This window comes from Euprymna scolopes, chromosome 1 (assembly GCF_053919585.1).
Source record: "Euprymna scolopes isolate OS-2025 chromosome 1, ASM5391958v1, whole genome shotgun sequence".
Lineage (NCBI taxonomy): Eukaryota > Metazoa > Mollusca > Cephalopoda > Sepiida > Sepiolidae > Euprymna > Euprymna scolopes.
The window spans coordinates 68,903,597-68,924,755 of NC_136482.1; the positions used below are offsets into that span (position 1 = coordinate 68,903,597).

Consider the following 21,159-nt stretch of genomic DNA (forward strand, 5'->3'; position numbering starts at 1 on the left):
TATAACCAAGATGGCTATAAAATGGGTGCTTATTTTACGTTAAATTAATATAGAAAAGTGATCCTCCATTCTTGAAACAATAATGTACGACCTTAAGGGCAAATGTCACATAGCTCAAAATCAGCTAACACACACAGTAGAGATCTCTAGATGTAAAAGATCTTTCTACTTCAATAGTTTCTTCCCCAAAATCGCTGGACTTTGAAATTCCATTCCAGGTCCCTGCTTCCCCAACTGTACTGACATGCAGAAGTTCAAGTGTAACGTGAACCGACATCTTGTTGCCCAAATCCCTACATAGTACCCCAGTAGTTGTTGCCCCTGATAGTAGTCCCCTACATTAATGTGATTATTTGCCTTGTTTGGGGTGAAAATGTAAAAAAAAATTTACTAATGCCATTTTTATATATATTGTACATTTTTATATATATTGTACATTTTTATATATATTGTACATTTTTATATATATTGTACATTAAATAGTTAAAACAAAAGAGGATTTATCAGTTTTCAGGTATGCACTATGATATAAAATAATTGCAATTATTACATCATATTTTGAAAGAATGAATAGAAGATAAAGATTAAACTATAAAAAAACAAAAGATTAGATCTACTGGTGAGGCCTCTATAAAATAAAACGCACTATTGATCCCACCATATAGAGTGTGTGGAAAAAGAAGCCATTATGAATTTATGCTTTGTTTCAGCTATTTTATTATAATAGGCGAGGAAAAATATTCAAATATATCATATACAACCTGGGTACTTCTGCTAGTATAATAATAAATTCGAAATATGCATTAATCAAAATATCATATTTAAGATATATCGTATTTTACGACCGGACAATGACGTTCGGCCTGCTAGTATATATATATATATATATATATATATATATATATATATATATATATTTAGAGAGAGAGAGAGAGAGAGAGAGAGAGAGAGAGAGAGAGAGAGAGAGAGAGAGGGGTAGACAGGGAGGGCAAGTGCGGAAATAAGAAAGTCGTCATTTTAAGGTTTGATTTATTAATTTAAATTACGTTAACACGATGATGTTAGATGAATGACGATTGAACAATTCGTGCAAATTGAAATTAACAAAATTAAGACTATTGTTTCTTGAAAAAAAAAAGTAGAAGAATGCGCAACAATTGGGACAATGAGTAAAAATACAAAAACAAACAAACAAACTAACAAAAAACAACAAACAAAAAAACGGAACCGGATCTCGACCGATTTATTGACAACTGTGTACATTCGGTTAAATGACACTGGAACACATAATCTTGTTGCATCACGTATATTAAGCAACGTTGGCCTAGTCAACTTGCCATCACCCTGCGGGGCTGGGCACCAAAGTTCAATCAAAAACCACATGTGGGGACAACCCCGCATATAAGACCATTGCTCTTGTAGCAATCAGTTATTGGTGAATGTAGGGGAAACCCTTCATACCAATTGTCACTATCCAGCTCCCCTACTTCCCGGGGAGCTGGCCCCCATTTCCCCTTCACTCTCCACATTAAAAAAACGGCCTTGTGCCTAATTTGCTCAGTGGGGGAAGCAAATAAATCCGGCAACGTTAGCCTAGTCACGAGTGCTATAAGTTTCAAAGTGAATGCGGTTGTAAACGCAGGCTCACTAATACCATTGGATAAGGATACCCATCCCCACTGGCTTTAGTTTGAAATTCTTTAGCCTTCGTAAACTAACCAGTCCCTGTTTATTTGAACTCCTACACAGATCGAGTCAAGTTTAGTTTTTAAAATGGTGTGCACTGAATTGAGGGAAAAATAAATTTTTGCATTTTTCACAGCAGACATGAATACAATTGGCCCATTACAATACTTGAAATGTTTTGTTTCAAATGTAAATTCATCATAAAATTAAAATATATTTTAGCATGTATTTTGTGTTATTCAAGTATACATAAAAAAGACATGAAAGTTCCGATCTATCTATCTATCTATTTGTCCGTCTGACTGTCTGACTGTCTGACTGCCTGTTTGTCTGTTTATGTATTTATCTATATATAGTAGTCATCTTTCTAAGTAAGAAAGCTTGGTATGTCATGAGTAAGTTACTGTGTGTCATGAGTAAGTTACCGGAATCCATATTAAATAAAGAAGTAGTCAACCACCTTAGCAGAAATAACCTTCTTAGTGACATACAATATGGTTTCCGTTCTGCTAGATCTACAGCAGATGTGCTAAATGTTATATCTCATAGGATTAGTGAATCTCCCGACAAAGGCTTCCTTTCTAGGGCAATTGCTCTTGACATATCAAAGACCTTCGATAAGGTATGACACAAAGGCCTACTTCACAAGATTTCCAGCTACGGTATAACTGGAAATTTTTTCTCCATTATTAAATCATTTCTCTCTGATAGGCTCATAAGAGTAGTGGTTGATGGACAAAAATCAGAGGCCTGCAGTATTAATGCTGGAGTCCCTCAGGGGTTCATCCTGGACACAACTCTCTTCCTGATCTACATCAATGATCTCCCAAAACACATACTTAAATCATTCGTTGATATCTATGCTGATGATACAACCATCTATGGCAACACATAAAAGGCCGTAAATGACAAAGCTCTCTCTGATTCTCTTTCCTCTGATCTTGGGCGCGAGGTACAGTGGGGGAAGAGGTGGCTAGTTACTTTTAATGCATCTAAAATCAAACTCCTATCTTTACATCATCAACGCTCTGATCCCCATCTGGCATCAATTGAAATGGATGGCTCTCGTCTTGGGGAGGCTCCATGTTTTATTGCACCAGAAGATATCTCATTGCTGATGCAATGAGATATCTATATAAAAGCCAAGTACGTCCAAGTACTGCTGCCATATCTGGACAGGAGCTGCCTTGACAGAGTACAAAATAGACTTCGTGTCTTAGTGGGGGATGCCCTTTTCTTTTCTCTGCAACCTCTCTCCCACAGAAGAGACGTTGCGAGCCTGTCTTTGTTTTATTGTTATTTCCATGGCAAGTGCTCGTCTGAGCTCATATCTCTGGTCACCCTCGCCAATATTTCACGAAAAACACCCGTCTAGCTGAAACCACTGTCAATAGTTATCTGTGCCTAAATCAAAACGTAGATTCCATGAACAAAGCTTCTTTATTAGAAGTGCACGCCTGTGGAACTCTCTTCCGTTTGCCTTTTTCCCACCTGACTTCAACTTGGATGTCTTCAAGTCCAACATAAACAAATTCCTGATAAACTTCCCCCCTTAAGTAAGACACTTTATCAAATCCCCATTACTAACGATTAACACGATATTATCCCCGAGTGGCTCCCGGGCCTTGATAAGTGGTGACTACTATTTAAAAAAAATTTAAAATATGTCGAATGTAAAAGATACATGTTTAGGAGAAATTGATATTGTCTTCTGCGAATTGATATCTTTATGATACGCAATTTGGCCACAGCGGATTATTGTTATTAATGTATTTGAATTTAATGACGGTGGTTGGTAGAGAGGAGGTGGTGAAAGTCAACCGTTCTGCCATCAGTTGTGGCCGAATCGCTTGATATAGAGGCATCAATAACAGAAGAAAATAGTTCTTTATTTGGTTACTGCTACACATACATTAAAAATCTATAATGTATAAATATTTTCTAAGATATCTCGAAATGTTATAAATAGAAGGGAATATTACCACAGGCAATACTGCTATTTAATACGTAGAGAGAGAGAGAGAGAGAGAGAAAGAGAGAGAGAGAAAGAGAGACTGTGTGTGCATAAGAATATATATATATATATATATATATATATATAGAGAGAGAGAGAGAGAGAGAGAGAGAGAGCTTACTTTGAATTTTGTCTTTTTATTTTCTTATATTTAACAGACTTTTCAATCTTACTTTTTCTAATTCAAATAATTTAACCCGAGCTCAATAAGTTTTTTTCTCGTCTATCTATACCCGTATTTAGAAAAAGCATACTTATATTGAAGTAATGTAACGTCAGTTCCATTTATAGTGTTATAAACGAGAAAGAATATGCAGGTAAATATGAACATAGACCTTTAAATATGACAATAATTAAGAATGGGATAAGTATTTAGAAACCAGTACGAAATAGTATTTAATATAAACGGTCCAGTACAAAGCTAGATATACTCATAAAACAAGATAAAAACAATGAGGTATCTATTCCCCATCACATATATAAAGTTAAATATAGACAAAAATACTGATGAACTCATTATACTTGTGACCCCTCGACGCACATATCCACGACAAACCCGTTTAGCAACAAACTTTCATTCTTTCACTGTTGAGGTTCCTAAATGCCAGAAAGCTTTCTACTCTAATAGTTTCTTCCCTCGAACAGTTGGACTTTGGAATTCCCTTCCTGCTACCCGCTTTCTTTACTGTCCTGATATGCAGAAGTGTAAATGTAAAGTAAACCAACAACATGGACTGATTAACAATATGGATTTAGGCAAGCCCGTTCTACAGCAGATATCCTAACTGTAATATCTGAACGTATATACCATACACTGAACAAAACAGGGGAAGGTAGAATGGTAGCCCTTGATATATCTAAATCTTTTGACAGGGTATAGCACGATGGTCTTCTAAAAAAAAAAAAATCAGATCATACGGTATCATTGGACGAATACTTAACATAATTAAACCCTTCTTAAATATGGGAAGAATTCAGGTTGTCGTACATCTAAAGAATACGATATAAATGCGGTGTACCTCAGGGGTCTATACTTGGACATGTATCATTCCTAATATTCATAAATGACCTCCCTGATAAAATTGTCTCTGATATGGGTATATTTGCGGATGACATCACGCTCTATAACAGGCCGAGAGAAAAAGCAAATGAACACATATCTAAGGAAATGCCAAGACTAAGCTTGCTTCCTTAACTAATTACAAGAAACCTTTTCAACCACTAATAGATATGGCTAAAGATACATTACCTGAAAGTACTTCTTCAAACTCCTCGGCTTAACGTCCACAGGAAACATGAGTTGGAACAGATACATCAAGAGCATTGCCAGGGCCGCTGCGAGGAAGGTGGGCTCTCTTTACCGTGCTAGAAAGTTGCTTACTCTCTTTACTGTGCCAGAAAGTTAAACTCTGTAAACTCTGTCCTGTGGCAGTCGTCTGCACCGACAAAGGTTAGCAGTAATACCAAAAAAGTGTGGGTGGTTGTAAACAAAGCCTTCACCACTATAAACAAATCATTAATGTGGATTTCCAAGCAACTTAATTATTTTGGTGGAAGCTTAGACGCCGAAATCGACGGGAGAGTCCATTATATATATATATATATATATATATATATATATATATATATATACGCCGATTCAACAGAAATATGCAATAGGTAATGCGAAAGATCGAGAAAATGAAAAAATGAAAAAAAAAACATTCTGTGCTATGCAATAACGTTTGCCCATAAAACATTGTGCCTGTGGGTAAAACTAATTAATATTTATTTAAAAACATATTATTATTAACCTCCTTCAAGTTAGCTAACAACTTTAGCGTAATGCAATGTTCCAACATCTACTGTTGAACACTATCTGACAAGCTTCCTGTATTTGTCTGCTTAAATTGACATTGGAAATAGAACTTAATTCCTTTTCCTTTTACGCGATAATTCTTGTTGGCCAAGGAGTTGAATAACGGGCTACAAAGTCAAAAGTGACTTTTTGACTGGATTCGAATATTTCGACCCGCAAGAATTACCACTTTCTACACTGATGATTGCATAAGGCTGAAACAATAGTGTCTGTCGGTAAAAATAATTAATATTCATTTATAAAAATGTTATATATATATATATATATATGTGTGTGTGTGTTAAGAAAACTACTACTTTACATTGAATAGGACTAATGTAAACCAACAGTTAAGAAGCGGAAGTAACAGATACATTTTGATTGAATACTTCTACCATATTTGTGGGAAGTGTCGGATAGAGCACCTTTTCCTGCTTTAAGAGAGAATAAAACCCATTATAAAATCTAGTGGTGATTATTTCCTCTCTCCCGTAGTCCTTTCTCATAAAAAAAGCGTCACTAGCCTCTATCTACTTTACCGTTATTTCTATGAAAGGTGCTCGACTGAGCCTCGATAGTTTTCTTTGCAAAACATTCACAGTAAGAACTCGTATTGCTATTACAACGGAAAATAATTTCCTTTCTCCCTCCTTGTGCATAAGGTGGGGTGGTAGTTCCATGAACAGAGTCTGTTTTGAAGGGCTTATCGCCTGTCGAACACAACACCAGGGGATTCCCTACTGCTTCCCTACTGCTTCCCTACTGATCACAATTTGATTGTCTTCAAATCCGTTTGTCTTTGCTCCCTGTTTTCACAACAGAATAAAAAAAATCCAACATTTAAATATAATGTGATCAAAATTTTGATGGCCAACTCCCCACCGAGTTTACCCCTATAAACCTGGTCCCGTATCAGAGTAATAAAAATATTTTGTTAGGGTAAAGAAAGTCATACTTACGTCTAATAAGAAATAAAACGCAGTTTACACCATTAGTGAATATTGGTACACTCCTAATGTTATTCATTTTTTCGGCTGATATTCATTCAGTGCCATTAATCCTTATCATAGAGTGGCTTTTGGCCTTGATAGGCGCTGACCCAATTGCAAAAAGAAGAAAAAAAAGAGAAATAAACAAGCAAAAAAAAAAAAAAAAAAATACAACGTGAATTCCGGAAGTTTCTTTTATTCATTATTCGTAAATCTGTGAAAAATTGTCGACACATACATTTATGTGATTTCGAGTCTCTGGATCCGCCTGATTGCAAGTAAAAGAAATAATCAGGCATTCGGGTTAATTTTATCAGTTCTTTTTCATATATCGCCTTTCTCCCAGGTATTCGAAACAATTCTTCTTGGTTGACACGTGCAGCCGACGGATACTCCTATGGTTGTCGGCCGATAAATATAAACACCGTTTTCGCAAGTACCTGTTCGTTCCAAAACAGGTTTCCATTCATAGACATGAACGCAATTATATAATAGAGACGTGCCCGAGCATTCACGACATGCACATATAGTGCGAGATCTTTGCGATGGAAACAATGTCTCATTAACAATGGTAACGCTGATTGACGGACAAGAACCTTTTTTCATGTGAGGATTGGCACACGACACTTCCGACTCACTTGAGGTGTCATTGAGTTCTAAAGGAAGTTTATTTTCGCCTGAAAGCTCTTGATATATCTGTTGCAGATTTGTTGGAATTCGACATAAAGGAGAATTGTGCACGGCGATGACAAGTGCACAAAACACCACAGAAACAACCATAAAGTCCTGGAAAAAATAAAAATAAAAATTATATGTAAAAATTATTTTAAATATAACTGTAATGCAAATTATATGAAGAGTTCGCGATATAGAGGGGGAATATCAATAATCACTATAATTCAAACTTGAATCAAAGCTAGTGCTACTTACCGTCGAAGAGCTTGAACAGAAAGTTTAGAGGCATATATTTGCTGGGGAAACAAGAAGATGTTACTTCACCAATGGTCTGGTGGGGTAGGGGTGGGGGTTTCTATTTTTATTTAGTGTATAATTATTTTATTCTATATTGTTATGGAAAAATGGTTAGATTACTCTACCGCTCCAGAATGTATATAAAAATGATATATATATTCTAAAATGGAGTACTGCTGTCACATCTAGTGAGAAACCGTTTCCAGTACTCTTTCTTACTTTCACAGAGTACAAAATCGACTTTGAAATCTAGTGGAGATAATTTTTCTGCTCTCTATAGTAACACATTCACAGCAAGAGTTCTTCTCCCCACCTAGAAATGCCAGAAAATGTTCTTTATTTCTCCATAAACCGAATAACTTCCCATCCTTGGAGCACGTTACCACACGACTTCCACACTATTACACAGTCGTTTTCAAATCAAATGGCAACAAATAATTAACGTAAAAAAATCTCATACGTAATCAGATTTTGTTCATTACATGCATCAGCTTCAATCCTCTCATATTATTCTTCATCGTTTGAACTGGCAATCCACTCATCTCATCAACCCTTATCTTCGAGTGACTCATTAGTAAAAAGAACCTGGTTTGATACTTTTCACAACTGAAACGTTCTTGAAAGAAACTCTTTCTATGGAAATTTCGTTTGATGTTAGGCACACGAGGAGAGAAATGAAAGGTAATTGCAGTTTTGCAAGTAAGCAAGTTTTTGCAGTGCATGTCTAACAAGGAGAGGACAGAGATTGGAGCTCAATCGAACACCTTCTATATAAACAAAGACAGAGAAGAGAATGACGGGCAAATTCTGCGATTAGAGATTTGCAGAGAAGAGAAAATGTCGCTTCCTTCAGTTTTCGAAGTCGATTTAATATCAAAGCCAGAACGAGTGATCTGATTGGGCATGCCCCCAGATGTGACAACAGTATTTCATCTTAGGATGCATCTGATTCTTATGTAGGCAAAAGATTTCATCGAGAGTGATGTATTTTCGGCAGCAGTATAATGATTCAACCATTTTTTACGAGTTACCTTAGGAACGGATTTGATGTAAGTCGTGCATTTCAGATCTGGGATGAAAGTAAGTCCTGAAACTGCTCAGATCAATGTATTTACCGAAGGAGAGAGACATCCATTCGGACTGTGGAAAATGAAGGACCCGAGCGTTGTTCATGGAAGGAGAAAAATTTGGTTTGAAAGGTGTATAAAGTAAAATGACCCTTTCCCTCCCCCACTGCTCTACATGCTCCAGATCAGAAAAAGGGACAACAGCAAGACCTTGATTACCAATGCTCTACCAAGTACTGACATGAACCATGTACAGATATCAACAGATGATTATATAAAATGTGATTTTGAAGATTAACATTGCAAATAAGCAAGAAAATTGGATCACTAATAGAAAGAAAAAGTATTCTGATTCAGAAATATCAAAACATTACGAGAGAGGTTGTGACGTGTCACTAGTCTTGCTATAACTATTATGCCAAAAACCACATCGACAATTAATATAAATTATTTATAAAAAGTTATATTATACCGAAGGAAGAAAATGAGGCATATTAAACGGACGTGCATGCATATAAAATGGAAATGAATGAAACATTGAGAAATATTAGTGTCACCAGCTAGCAAGTGCTAACTTAACATAAACATTGTTTTGCAAATGAAAAATCAACAAACACATGATTGAATAACAAAACATGCATATAACTTGTAATATAATGTATATATATATATATATATATATATATATATATATATATATATATATATATATATATATATGAAACAATGAAATTGGAAAATGAAGACAAAAACTATATATTGGTGAATATAGAATGGTTCATTTATTTAATAAAGGTATACAAACATTTAGTTGGGGGATAGAGGGGCCTCTTTATACCAAGGTATTTCGAAGTCTAATGTTTCTCATCAGAAGAGTAGAGAAGATGCTAGATAACATAATGGGGATGCGACGTCTAGCGTAGGATTCATCAGGAACGAAATAAATCAATGAAAATATTGATGTTGTTGGGGGGGAATATATCGAATTCTAAGATAAAGGAGGAGCGTACTATATAGAGTGGAATGTAAAAAGGTGTATAGAGTTTCTATCATAGTTTTAAATAATGTATGTAGTTAATGATTTAAAACTCAAGGGGAGGTATAGGGGTGGATGGGTGGTGGTCCTATTTTATCCGTATGTATATATAAGAAAATAAGTCATTTTATAACAAATATTAATTTGGGAAAGTTTATACAACTCGTGTTTTGGGTAAGGATGGTGTTCAGTGAATATCAGACTTGATGGTTGGGCTGTGTGTGTTTATGTGTTTGTTTATGTGAATCATGACTATGTGAGTATTAGAAAGCGTGGTAATATGTGTGTTGGTTTGTTTTTCCTTTTGTGTGTGTGTACATGTCCGCGAGATGATGGAACTTGAAATCCTCCTTACTGCCATGACAAAGGCGTGAGGATGGTACGTCTGAGGTTCTGTTTGAAATGCATAAAGTTTTATCTGAAAAACTGATTTTGTTGAACAAGTCACTGTTTTATGAGGTTGACTAATTTAACATAGGCTTGTTAGAGTTTACATTTAAAACAATTTCCATTGGTTGAAAATCGAGCTAACACGTTCCTGTGAAAATTCTACTTAGTTTTGGAAGTGAAGAGAAGGTAATCGAATGAAAAAGAAAGAGGACAGCCACTCAAGCCAATTGCTTTTAGCATTCGTTTGGAGCGCATCTTTAATCAGTCACTACGAACGAATAAAGATGCACACATGAACCTCCCCCCTAAAAAAACAACAACAAAAAAAAACCAACAACAAACAAAACAAAAACAAAAAGCAAAAAACAAAACAAAAACAAAACGCGAAAAGGAAGTTGTGCCTATAAATAATCGAACACTTGGAAGAAATTTGCAAAATAATTAAATCGACCCTAAAGTCTGATAATTTATTTCATTAATTTGCTTTCAATCGATCCTCGGTGTTTGGCACCACCAGTGAATGTTACCCTTAATTATTTTTTCTCTCCGATGTCTAATATATAGAATGTAAGTGATGAAACTGATAATGAAAAGTTGATGGTGATAATTTCTCGTTGATGTACACTACGCACCAAAAAAATTCTTGCGAGGATGGTATCGTAAACACAGAACACATACTACACTACCTATAAAAGGAAGAAGTAATGCCTGGGAAGATAGTCTCTTAATAATAAAACCGATACTATACTACCCTCCAAAAAGGAGTATGTAATGCCTGGCAACATGGAAGCATAACCACAGAACAGATATCAAACTCCCTCAACCTTAACCGAAAAGGAGGAAATAATGTTTGACGGATGATCTCATGACAACGAACAGTTACAACGCTAACCTTAATCCGATTGAACTATGGTAAAATAGTGCATTATAAGAAACAATAGATTGAGACAAAAAACATACGAAAAAAATGATGATAATTATAACAAAAACAATTAAAAAAAAAAACGGAATAAAAAAACAAAACATTACAATGTCAGCACGAAGCAAAAACAAAACAAAAATGGACATATACATATATATTTATAGGTTAATGTTGGGACGATTAATCGGAAAATCGACAAATTTGGGGGTATCGGAATCGGTATCGGAATCGAAAAAATTGATGCCTATTTTCCGATGCCAAAACGATTCTTTTAATTATCTTTTTTATCTGATTTTGTTTAAAGCAAAATCTTCCATTGCTGGCAATAATGATAAAATAATAAGTATTTAATGATTTAAAAATACCAGCAAAGTTAAAATCTATAGATCATCCTCCACAAGTGTATTTTGACGTTTAGGAAAATATCTGCATTTTTAACATGTTTTTTTTTTTTTTACAGAAATCGAGAAAAATAACAACTGTACAGTTAAATAGTTAGAGATGTATAAAGAATCAGATTCGGAATTGGTAATGGTGTCGGAATCGGGAATTTAGTACGGAATCGATCATTGTATCGGAATCGGGAAAAATATTAGAATAGTCGCATCACTCGTGTGTGTGTGTATATATATATATATATATATATATATATATATATATATATATATGTATATATGTATATATATATATAATATAAAGCTGAATGTCTGTGTGTGTATGTGTGTGTGTGTGTGTGTGTGTGTGTGTGTGTGGTCACGAATAGGCTCCTATATGGTTGACTATTTTTAAAAAAACTGATTACATTTAATAATAGAAGATGTATCGAGACACAGGAATGGGTATGTTTGATCTAACAGAACAGTGGTTCATTAAATTTGTGGGGTCTGCGTTCGCGCCTCGTACACAAAGTATGGAAATATAAAATTAAAAAATTAAAAAAAAAAAAACGTTTACAAGTGTTTTTGATATAGATGTACATAATAATACTTTGATAAGTATGTTTTAACTTAAATAGGGATGGTATAATAAAATTGTGGTGTCTGCGTTCGCGCCTGGCCTCCATAGAATGGAAATAGGCACAAACGTTAATAAAGACTTTTCATATCTATCTGCGTAAGCATATTTTGATAATTATGTTTCAGTTTGAAGAAATATTGTATAATAAAATTATGTGGTGTTCGTTCGCGCCTGACCTCCATAGACTGGAAATATGTCACAAAGTTTAACAAGGTTTTTTAATATAGATCCACAGAATATTGTGATAAGTGTTTCAGTGTGAACAGGTATCGTATAATAACTTATGAGGTTTATCTATTTTATTTTTACTTTCATTATATTTTGCTTTGGTTTTGATACCCCCAAATTCAACCCAAATTTACAACCCTTCCTTTTCATAACCTATCATACTTTAATAAATCAGAGTCCATTTTCTGTAGGCTGTTTTTGAATCCAGCCAACGACGTGTACTTTTGTTAGTATATATATATATATATATATATATATGGTAAAATTGGTAATTAGTAGAAATTTGAAGAGAGTGCTCAATACTATTGCAGAGCAAATATGTGTTTTCTTTTTTTATTACCGTTTTATCTGTTTGGCTACATATGTTTCAGATGTTAGACCATGTTTACGATCTAACAGCCTCGTCAGGCCTCGCAGAATCGTTCCATTAGATCGTAAACATGGTCCAATATCTGAAACATATGTAGCCAAACAGATAAAACGGTAATAACAAAATAATACACACACACACACACATATATATTTTCAGCTAATATTAATATATGATATTATATATAAATAATATAGTTATTATATATTAATATATATTATATATATAGATATATAAAATATAAATAATCTATACATATAAAAATGTAACTCTTGGTTCGTTCGCAATTAAAAGTCTAAAAAAACCACTGGACGGATGGCTTCCACGTTTTGGTATAATATGTTTACTATATCCATGTGCGTTTTTATATATTTCTTTTCAATTATAACATTATACTTAATTTTTCTATGATAAATAGGTGGATTTCTTTGTACCGAGAGGCCATTTTTTTTTTTATTTAGGGACAATTATTTATTACCGCTTCCTGTCACGTGACCAGTGTTACAATTTAGCGGTTTTCCTGCTAGATCTGGAGATTTCGTTTGCAATCTAGCGGGGAATTCTAGAAAATTTGGAGATATTTGGCACCCACACATCCTCAATTTTAGATTAAAAAATAAAGAAAAGCACTTGAAAATACTTTAAAACATAAAATAAACTCATTCAAGTAAGTAAAAAAAAAGTCGCATTTATTGCCTTTGGTAACAATTATTTATTGATTATTTGTTTTGTTTTTCACCTTTTTTTCGGCTAACCATTCTTAAATCCCGCTATAAAATCGATTTTTCCAAGTACATTTTAGGTGGGGGGGCATTCCAACCTCCGAAGCAACCCTGCTTTATTTAGAAGTATTTAGTCGAAAAAAAAAAAGCAAGAAACAACTGCAAAAAAAACAAAACAAAAAAAACTTATACCAATACAGTAGAATTTAATTATCTACCAACCTAAATACTTTTTTTGTTTTTTATTTTTCTAATTTCAATGTTGCACCACTATTGTGATGTTTAATTTACAGTATATTTCAATTTAACTTTTATTATAAAAAGTTTGAGTTTATGATTTGTTTCCTACAAAAAAAAATAATACCCTCTCTGAAAAAAAAAAACAGGCAAAACTAGCTGATAAAATATGTAAGCCTTCTGGGGAGCTAACCGCTTCAATATAATTCCAGAAACATATAGTGAGAAAACACGGAACATTTTATATATTGAATATACTATATTTATAATTTTTTTTTAATTAAAAAATAGTTAAAATATGGAGTTGGGGGGGGGGAGAATTAGCGATTTTTGAAAATTTCAGACGATAAAAGTTAAAAATCTAGCGATTTTCTGGAGATATCTTTCTCCTGATCTCGCGGGTTTTTTTAAAATCTCAGTTGCCAACATTGCATCACTAAAAAAACACTACAGGCTTAATGTAAACAGAATGTGTTTACAATATCGGTAAATTTTCAATGGGTTTAATCACATGATTATTGATAATGTAACCATGTGATTGAAATTTAATTTAAATTAACCACACGTGGTCGCTTTACTATCAAATATTCACCTAAAAATGGTAGGTACACACAAAATGAATGCCGACGCTCAAAGTGTATAAACATTTTGACTCCTCCCTTTACTTAAAAATTCACCAAAAATCAGGAAATTAACAAATTCTAATGAAAATTGCAGTATTTTTCAAATAATGGTCGCAGAATATAATGAACTAATTATTTTTTACTTAACTCTTAGTGAGAATGTTTTATTTTGTTTAAACAAAAAATACCTTCACTAAGGTTATGGTTTTCAGTAGTAAATAAAAAACGCTAGAATTTATTTTTGCTTTTTTTATATAAATAAAGCATCGTAATTTGTAACAATAAGAAATAATTTTTACAGTAACATTACGAAAAAAGCCCCTAAAGTCCGTATTAATGAATTCGATATAACTCGAAGAAAAATGAATTCTCGCATACTATTCAGGAAATTAAAGATTCAATTAGATTCCTATTTCAGTCACCTAAATTATTTAGGGTGAAATGAGTTTAGGAATTTATAGCCAAACCTAAATTTTTTTTTTGCTTAAAAAAATAGCATTAATACAGTAAGTTAGGTAAAATTTGCATAGAACGCTCTGCTTTACGGTTGTAAAAATGGAACGGAAATTTGAATTTCGTTCCCTTTTTAATTCGGTACATTTTTACATTACGTCCAACTCATCATTCACATTCGATGCGTCAACTTTTATAGCTTTTCGGGTATTCTGGAAAGGTTAGGGGTGTCTATTCCGAAAGCCGTTCTTAACATGGGTAGATTGGTAGGTTTGTCAGAAATTTCGTGAAAAATAGTGAATAATTCTACCCCGTCTTTCCAAGCTTATAACTCCTCGAAAAATCTAACTCAAGCCCTAATTTTTTTTCCAATTAAAGGAGCAAGGACCAAGGTTTTATTAAAACAAAACAAAAAAAACAAACAAAAAAAAAACTAAAACAAACGACATGTTTAAAAAAAAAGGTTTTAACTTCGGACTTTACAGGTAAATTTCTAAAAAACACTACTTTTTTGTTTTAAATTTGAATATATTACTTATTGACCTTTTCTCTTCAATTTGTGATATATAAAACTTTGGTGAGTAAATTAATTATTTACTTTTTACTAGACACTTGAAAATGGGGGGGGGCGTGAATTAAAAAAAAAAACGTTTGTCTAAAATATTATATTCGGTTTATTGGAAAGAGCATAAAATTTCACATTGACCCTGAAAATATCGTAAAATAGAATGAATAGAAAAATTTTGATAGATTTTTAAAATTTAAAAATTGAAAAATATTGAGTTCGTAAAGTTCATTACTGTTTTTAAAAAAATAAAAAAATATTTCTATTACTTTTAAAACAACTTTAATAGTTTATTTTGGAAGTATAATCCATAAAGAAAATAAACAACCCACTTTTAAAAGAGAAATTACGAGATTTTTATATTTTATTCGCAGTTTCATGATAGGGGTGTAAAAAATTCCTACAAAAATTCTGATACATCTACTAGATTGGAGTGTTTATTCATTGTAAACGTACCCGACAACCTATAAATGTCGACATTTCCAATGTGAATGGTAAGCTGGACTTATGTAAAAAATAACAAAAAGATATACCAAACTGACTTTTTCGTTTAAAAATGGAATTATTTCCCTTTCGTTATTAACTTTAAAAAAAAAAAAAAAATTTTTTTAAATAAATATTTTGTGTTTTATAAAGTATAATTGTTGAATGTTACTGTTTTGATTATATTCGTTGGGGGGGCACGATTAAAAAATTAAGAAAGACTAAAACGAAGCGAAATTTAAGTTTCCGTTCCATTTTTTCAATAACTGTAAAACAGCGCATACTCTGCAAGTTTTATCGTAATTTATAAGCATAATATTTAAACACTAAAGAAACATTTTATTTATTTTTTTTTTGCATAATTAGTGATGGAAGTATTTTTCTTTTTATTTTCTTAACATCTTTTTAAAAAACATAAATAATTTGTACATTCTCTTGAAAAAAAGAATCAAACTTTTCTCTACTTTCACATGTGTTCCATTTTAACAAACTGAGCCACAGCAACGCGTGGCCGGGTACAGCTAGTATATATATATATATATATATATATATATATATATATATATGTATATATATATATATATATATATATATATATATATATATATATACAGACTCCGTCGATTTCGACGTATGAGGTTCCGCTACAACAACTAAGTTATTCAGAAATCCACACAAATGATTTGTTTGTAATGGTGAAGACTTTTTCTTTGGTATTACTGCTAATCTTTCTCGGTGCAAATGATTGCCACAAGACATAGAATACAATAGACCGAGATGCATGTCTTAACGAAAACTGGGAGTGCATCACCCCCAGTGAATTAATCCCCCCACTCCAGATACCAACTGGGAAATTTCTACGACTCGGCGTAGAAATCTGTCTGTCTGTCTGTCTGTCTGTCTGTCTCTCTCTCTCTCTCTCTCTCTCTCTATATATATATATATATATATATATATATATATTCATAAATAACTGATATATATATATAAAACAAATAAATAAATATATATACATACACGCACAGACGCACATACACGCATATATATATATATATATATATATATATATATATATATATATATATATATATATATATCAGAATCATAAGGCAAATAGGAACATAAATTAATGAATCATATGGTACTGAGTCTTACAAAATTTATATTTATATAAGACAATCCCAACCCAAGAGTGAATAGGTCAACATATTTGATAGACGAAATGGAACTGATAGATTTTTGTTTAAATTTCATTCAGATAAACATAATCTTTTAGAACAGAAATTTATTGTTTGAATGAAGAAACTTAACGCATAGATTTTCGATGTAGGCTCATCTCCTGAGAGGAAAAGTCATTAGCAAATATTAGATCTAATGCGAAATAATTTTGCTATTTAGTATACACAATGAAAATATATCTAAAAATTAATGACATCTTATTTTTTTTTTACTAATGACCTTTTCTCCGAGGAGATGAGGCTACATCGAAAATCTATGGGTTAAGGAAACAAAAATCTGAACTTTATTCTTTATTCAAACAATAAATTTCTGTTCTGAAAAATAATTCTCTTTAATAATTTTCTGAATAAAATTTAAACAAAAAGTTATCTATCTATCTATCTATCTATCTATCTACGTATCTATCTATCTATCTACGTATCTATCTATCTTTACACATACACACAAACATACATACATATTTCAATAAAATTGTTCTAGAAAACATTCATCTTTAAATTAAAAAAATATATAGTGCTGGCATAGAAATATATATATATATATATATATATATATATACTTATATATATATATATATGCATATATATACATATATGGATAATATATACATACATATATGGATAATACGCACACACACACACACACACACACACACACACACACACACACACACACAGACATATATATAGGCACCGCAAAAACTTCGGGGGGGGGGCAGGTCAGTACTTTTTGACGGACCGTCTTTTTAAAAATCTACCAAAAATCAGGTAATTATCCGATTAATACGAAATTTTCAGCGATTATTAGGAGAAGAATGAACTTTATAACAGTTTACTTATTTTTCATAAACGATATTTATATATATATATTTTTTGCTTACAAAACCCCCCTTGTTTTGAAGTGGGAACAAATATGCTTAAAATAATCATCTGAAACTGAACAAAACATATTGTGTTGTTGTAAGGGACAGAATTATAGATTAAAAAAAAAAATTGTTTGCATACCTTATTTTGACGTCTGAATATCAGAACTTCGATTGTGTTTAATTATCCCGCTTTTGAGTTTTGAAGTGTGAAATTCGGTGAATATGTTAAGTAAAATAATTAATTTAAGTTAAGCAAAACAAAAAAATTTTTTTTTAATATTTATACGAAAAAAGCCATTTTAAAATTTTTGATAAATAAATTAACAATTTTTTTTTAGCGAGCCGAATAATGCATGACCATTATTTAACAGGGCATGCTTTGAATAATCGACACACACACAAAAAAAAAAAAAAATTCGATAAATATTGTGCCCTTTGTGTTAAAAATAGCATCATTTTTTTCGATCTCGTTTGAAAACGTTTGCCGCCTTTCGACTACGGTGGACCAAACGCGCTGAAATAATTTTTTTTTATTCTGCTTTAAATTGCCCCCCCCATTTTGGGGAGCCTGGCCCCCACACACATACACATTAAAAACCAAACTCATACAAATGGTCACCCATCTGGTACTTGCCAGCCTCAGCTTAATAATACATTGAAATTTTCGTCACTGAAAAATAAGTTTTTTGTGGCCTGTTTGGTTTTCCATAGTTTTCTTCTTATCAAAAGAAAACGTAAACAGAGTCGATCTGAACTCTACGTCGATGCGAAATATCTGGTTACCTATATGAATAAGTGGAATTATTTGAAATTCAGGTACTTATATTATAATATTTTTGCATATTCTCTTAGAAAATCATCCTAAATCTTAGTTAGACAATAAATAAATAAATTAATTATTTCAAAAACCCTTTTTTTTTAAAAAATATTTAAGTACGTTTTTTGTGCAAGACAAAAAATGTCAATTGTTAACTTTTTAGGAAAATTTAACATTTAAAATTAAATTAAAAATAGTAGAAAAAGTTTTACATTATTCTGTTTTCTATATGATAAAATTCAGGGGTTTATCTTTCTGGAAAAAAAAAGTTACTCAGAAATAATGGATTTTAATAAATGTAATTTAGTTTTAAAAAACAACAACTTGATTTTGCGGCCATTTTTGGCGGTGCCTACATATATATATATATATATATATATATATATATATATATATATATATATATATATATATATATATATTCACGGACAAAACAATATGTGCGTGTGTAATGCCTCATTTTTATGCAAGAGCCTGATATTTTGTTACAAATAGCACTACAAATAAATTTAATCTGACATTGAAACACAGAAAATGTACCTCGTTGGGCTAACAAATAGACACAGAGAGATGAAGGGAAAGAGAAAGAGAGAGAGAGAGAGAGAGAGAGAGAGAGAGAGAGAGAGAGAGAGAGAGAGAGTAGTTTACAGCCGTACCTGCATTGTGAACTTTGGTAGAAGTCAGATTGTTTTCAGTTTGATTTTGTTCTTCCTTTTCGTTTGTCTTCTTCGCCTAAATTTGTCTCATCTGCAGCCGATTTCAACTAAGACAAACAATTTATGAACAAACAGACTTTTTATATAGAGTTTTATCTCAAACTCGGAAGTACGTAGAGACAAAACCACTTGACCTTGATATGAAATTACTTGTTTCTAAGTACGTATTGTTTTTATCTTAAAGGGAAATAATAATAAAAAAAATCTAAAAAAAAACTGGTAATATTCCGTTTAATGGCAAATATTATATATGTTATTGATGGGACGATTTCAATATTATTCCCGTCCCGATACTATTACTGATTCTCTTCTTAATTACCGATACCGATAAAATTAGCGATTCTGATTTCAATAACAAAAGTGCAGCCACAGCGTACAAGTAATAATAGAGTTCCTGCCTCCATATGGAAAGAGATTATTAAATGGTGTCGATTTAAGATGTAGAAATTTTCAAATATTTGGAGCTGTACTCATCGAAAAGAGAAGAATGAATTTAAGATGTAAATATGCCAAAGTTATTTTAAAAATCAATAAACAATTTTTTACGTTAGTTTTTGTTCTTTCTTTTTAATAATTTTGCGGTGGAATAAAATCCATTAATACGGGTATTTTTATTTGTTTTATTTGTATCTCACCGATAATTTGTATACAAAATACACATTGGGAAACTTGTAAAATACATAAATCATAAATTTGGAAACTTATAAAATACATAAATCATAAATTTAGAAACTTGTAAAATACATAAATCATAAATTTGGAAACTTATAAAATACATAAATCATAAATTTAGACACTTGTAAAATACATAAATCATAAATTTAGAAACTTGTAAAATACATAAATCATAAATTTGGAAACTTGTAAAATATATAAATCATAAATTAAGAAACTTGTAAAATACATAAATCATAAATTTGGAAACTTGTAAAATACATAAATCATAAATTTGGAAACTTGTAAAATACATAAATAATAAATTTGGAAACTTTTTTTTTTTTTTTTTTTACAAAGGCATCACCACATTATCAAGGCCCAGAGGCCACTCAAGGATAAGGGTTAAAGAGTGTACAGTAGAAATTGGTCAATATAGTAATCATTAGTAATGAAAATTTGGTAAATTTAATAACTTATATGGAACGGCTCATCAAGAACTTATTTACTTTAGACTTGAACACAACCATATTGTAGTCAGCCGGAAAGCAGGAAAACGGAAGACAATTCCACAGGCGTGCAGTTCTAAGAAAGAAGCTTTGTTCATGGAATCTACGTTTAGGTTTAGGCACAGATAAAGAGTGGGGGAAATTATTGATAGTGTTTACAGCTAGACGAGTGTTTCTTGTGAAAGTTTGGCGAGGGGGGACCATAGATTGAAGCTCAGTCGAACACTTTCCATGAAAATAACGATACATCAGAGACAAACTCGCAACATCTCTTCTGTGAGATAGAGGTTGCAAGGAGGAGAAAAGGACATCTCCTACGAGGCTACGAAGTCTATTTTGAACTCTATCAAGGCAGGCCAAGTCCTTTCTAGCAGCTCCTGCCCAGATGTGGCAACAGTATTCCATCCTTGGACGTACCTGGCTCTTATATAGGTAGAGAATAGCATCAGCAGTGAGATATCTACTGGATCGATAGAAAGATCCCACCATTTTTCCAGCGGCCTTGGCAACAGATTTGATGTACGTGTTCCATTTAAGATCAGGAGTAATGGTCAAGCCCAGAAGCTTGTCAAAACTTGAGGCCTCCTGAAGACGAGAGCCATTCATTTCAATTGAAGACAAATGTGAATTAGAATGTTGATGATGTAAAGAGAGAAGCTTGGTTTTAGATGCATTAAAAGTAACCAGCCACTCCTTTCCCCATTGTACTACGTGCTCAAGATCAGAGGAGAGAGAATTGGAGAGAACT

General features: G+C 32.4%; 1 protein-coding gene across 1 annotated transcript; it reads right to left on the bottom strand.

Annotated features, from left to right (window-relative positions):
• Nucleotides 1-6,702: 6,702 nt before the first annotated feature.
• Nucleotides 6,703-19,313, bottom strand: LOC145302817 (uncharacterized). Its single transcript, XM_080144681.1, has 2 exons — nucleotides 19,189-19,313; nucleotides 6,703-7,312 (listed from the first exon to the last, which is right to left on the bottom strand). The coding sequence occupies exons 1-2, from the start codon at nucleotides 19,192-19,194 to the stop codon at nucleotides 6,851-6,853; spliced, it is 468 nt and encodes a 155-aa protein (XP_080000807.1). The 5' UTR covers nucleotides 19,195-19,313; the 3' UTR covers nucleotides 6,703-6,850.
• Nucleotides 19,314-21,159: the final 1,846 nt, after the last annotated feature.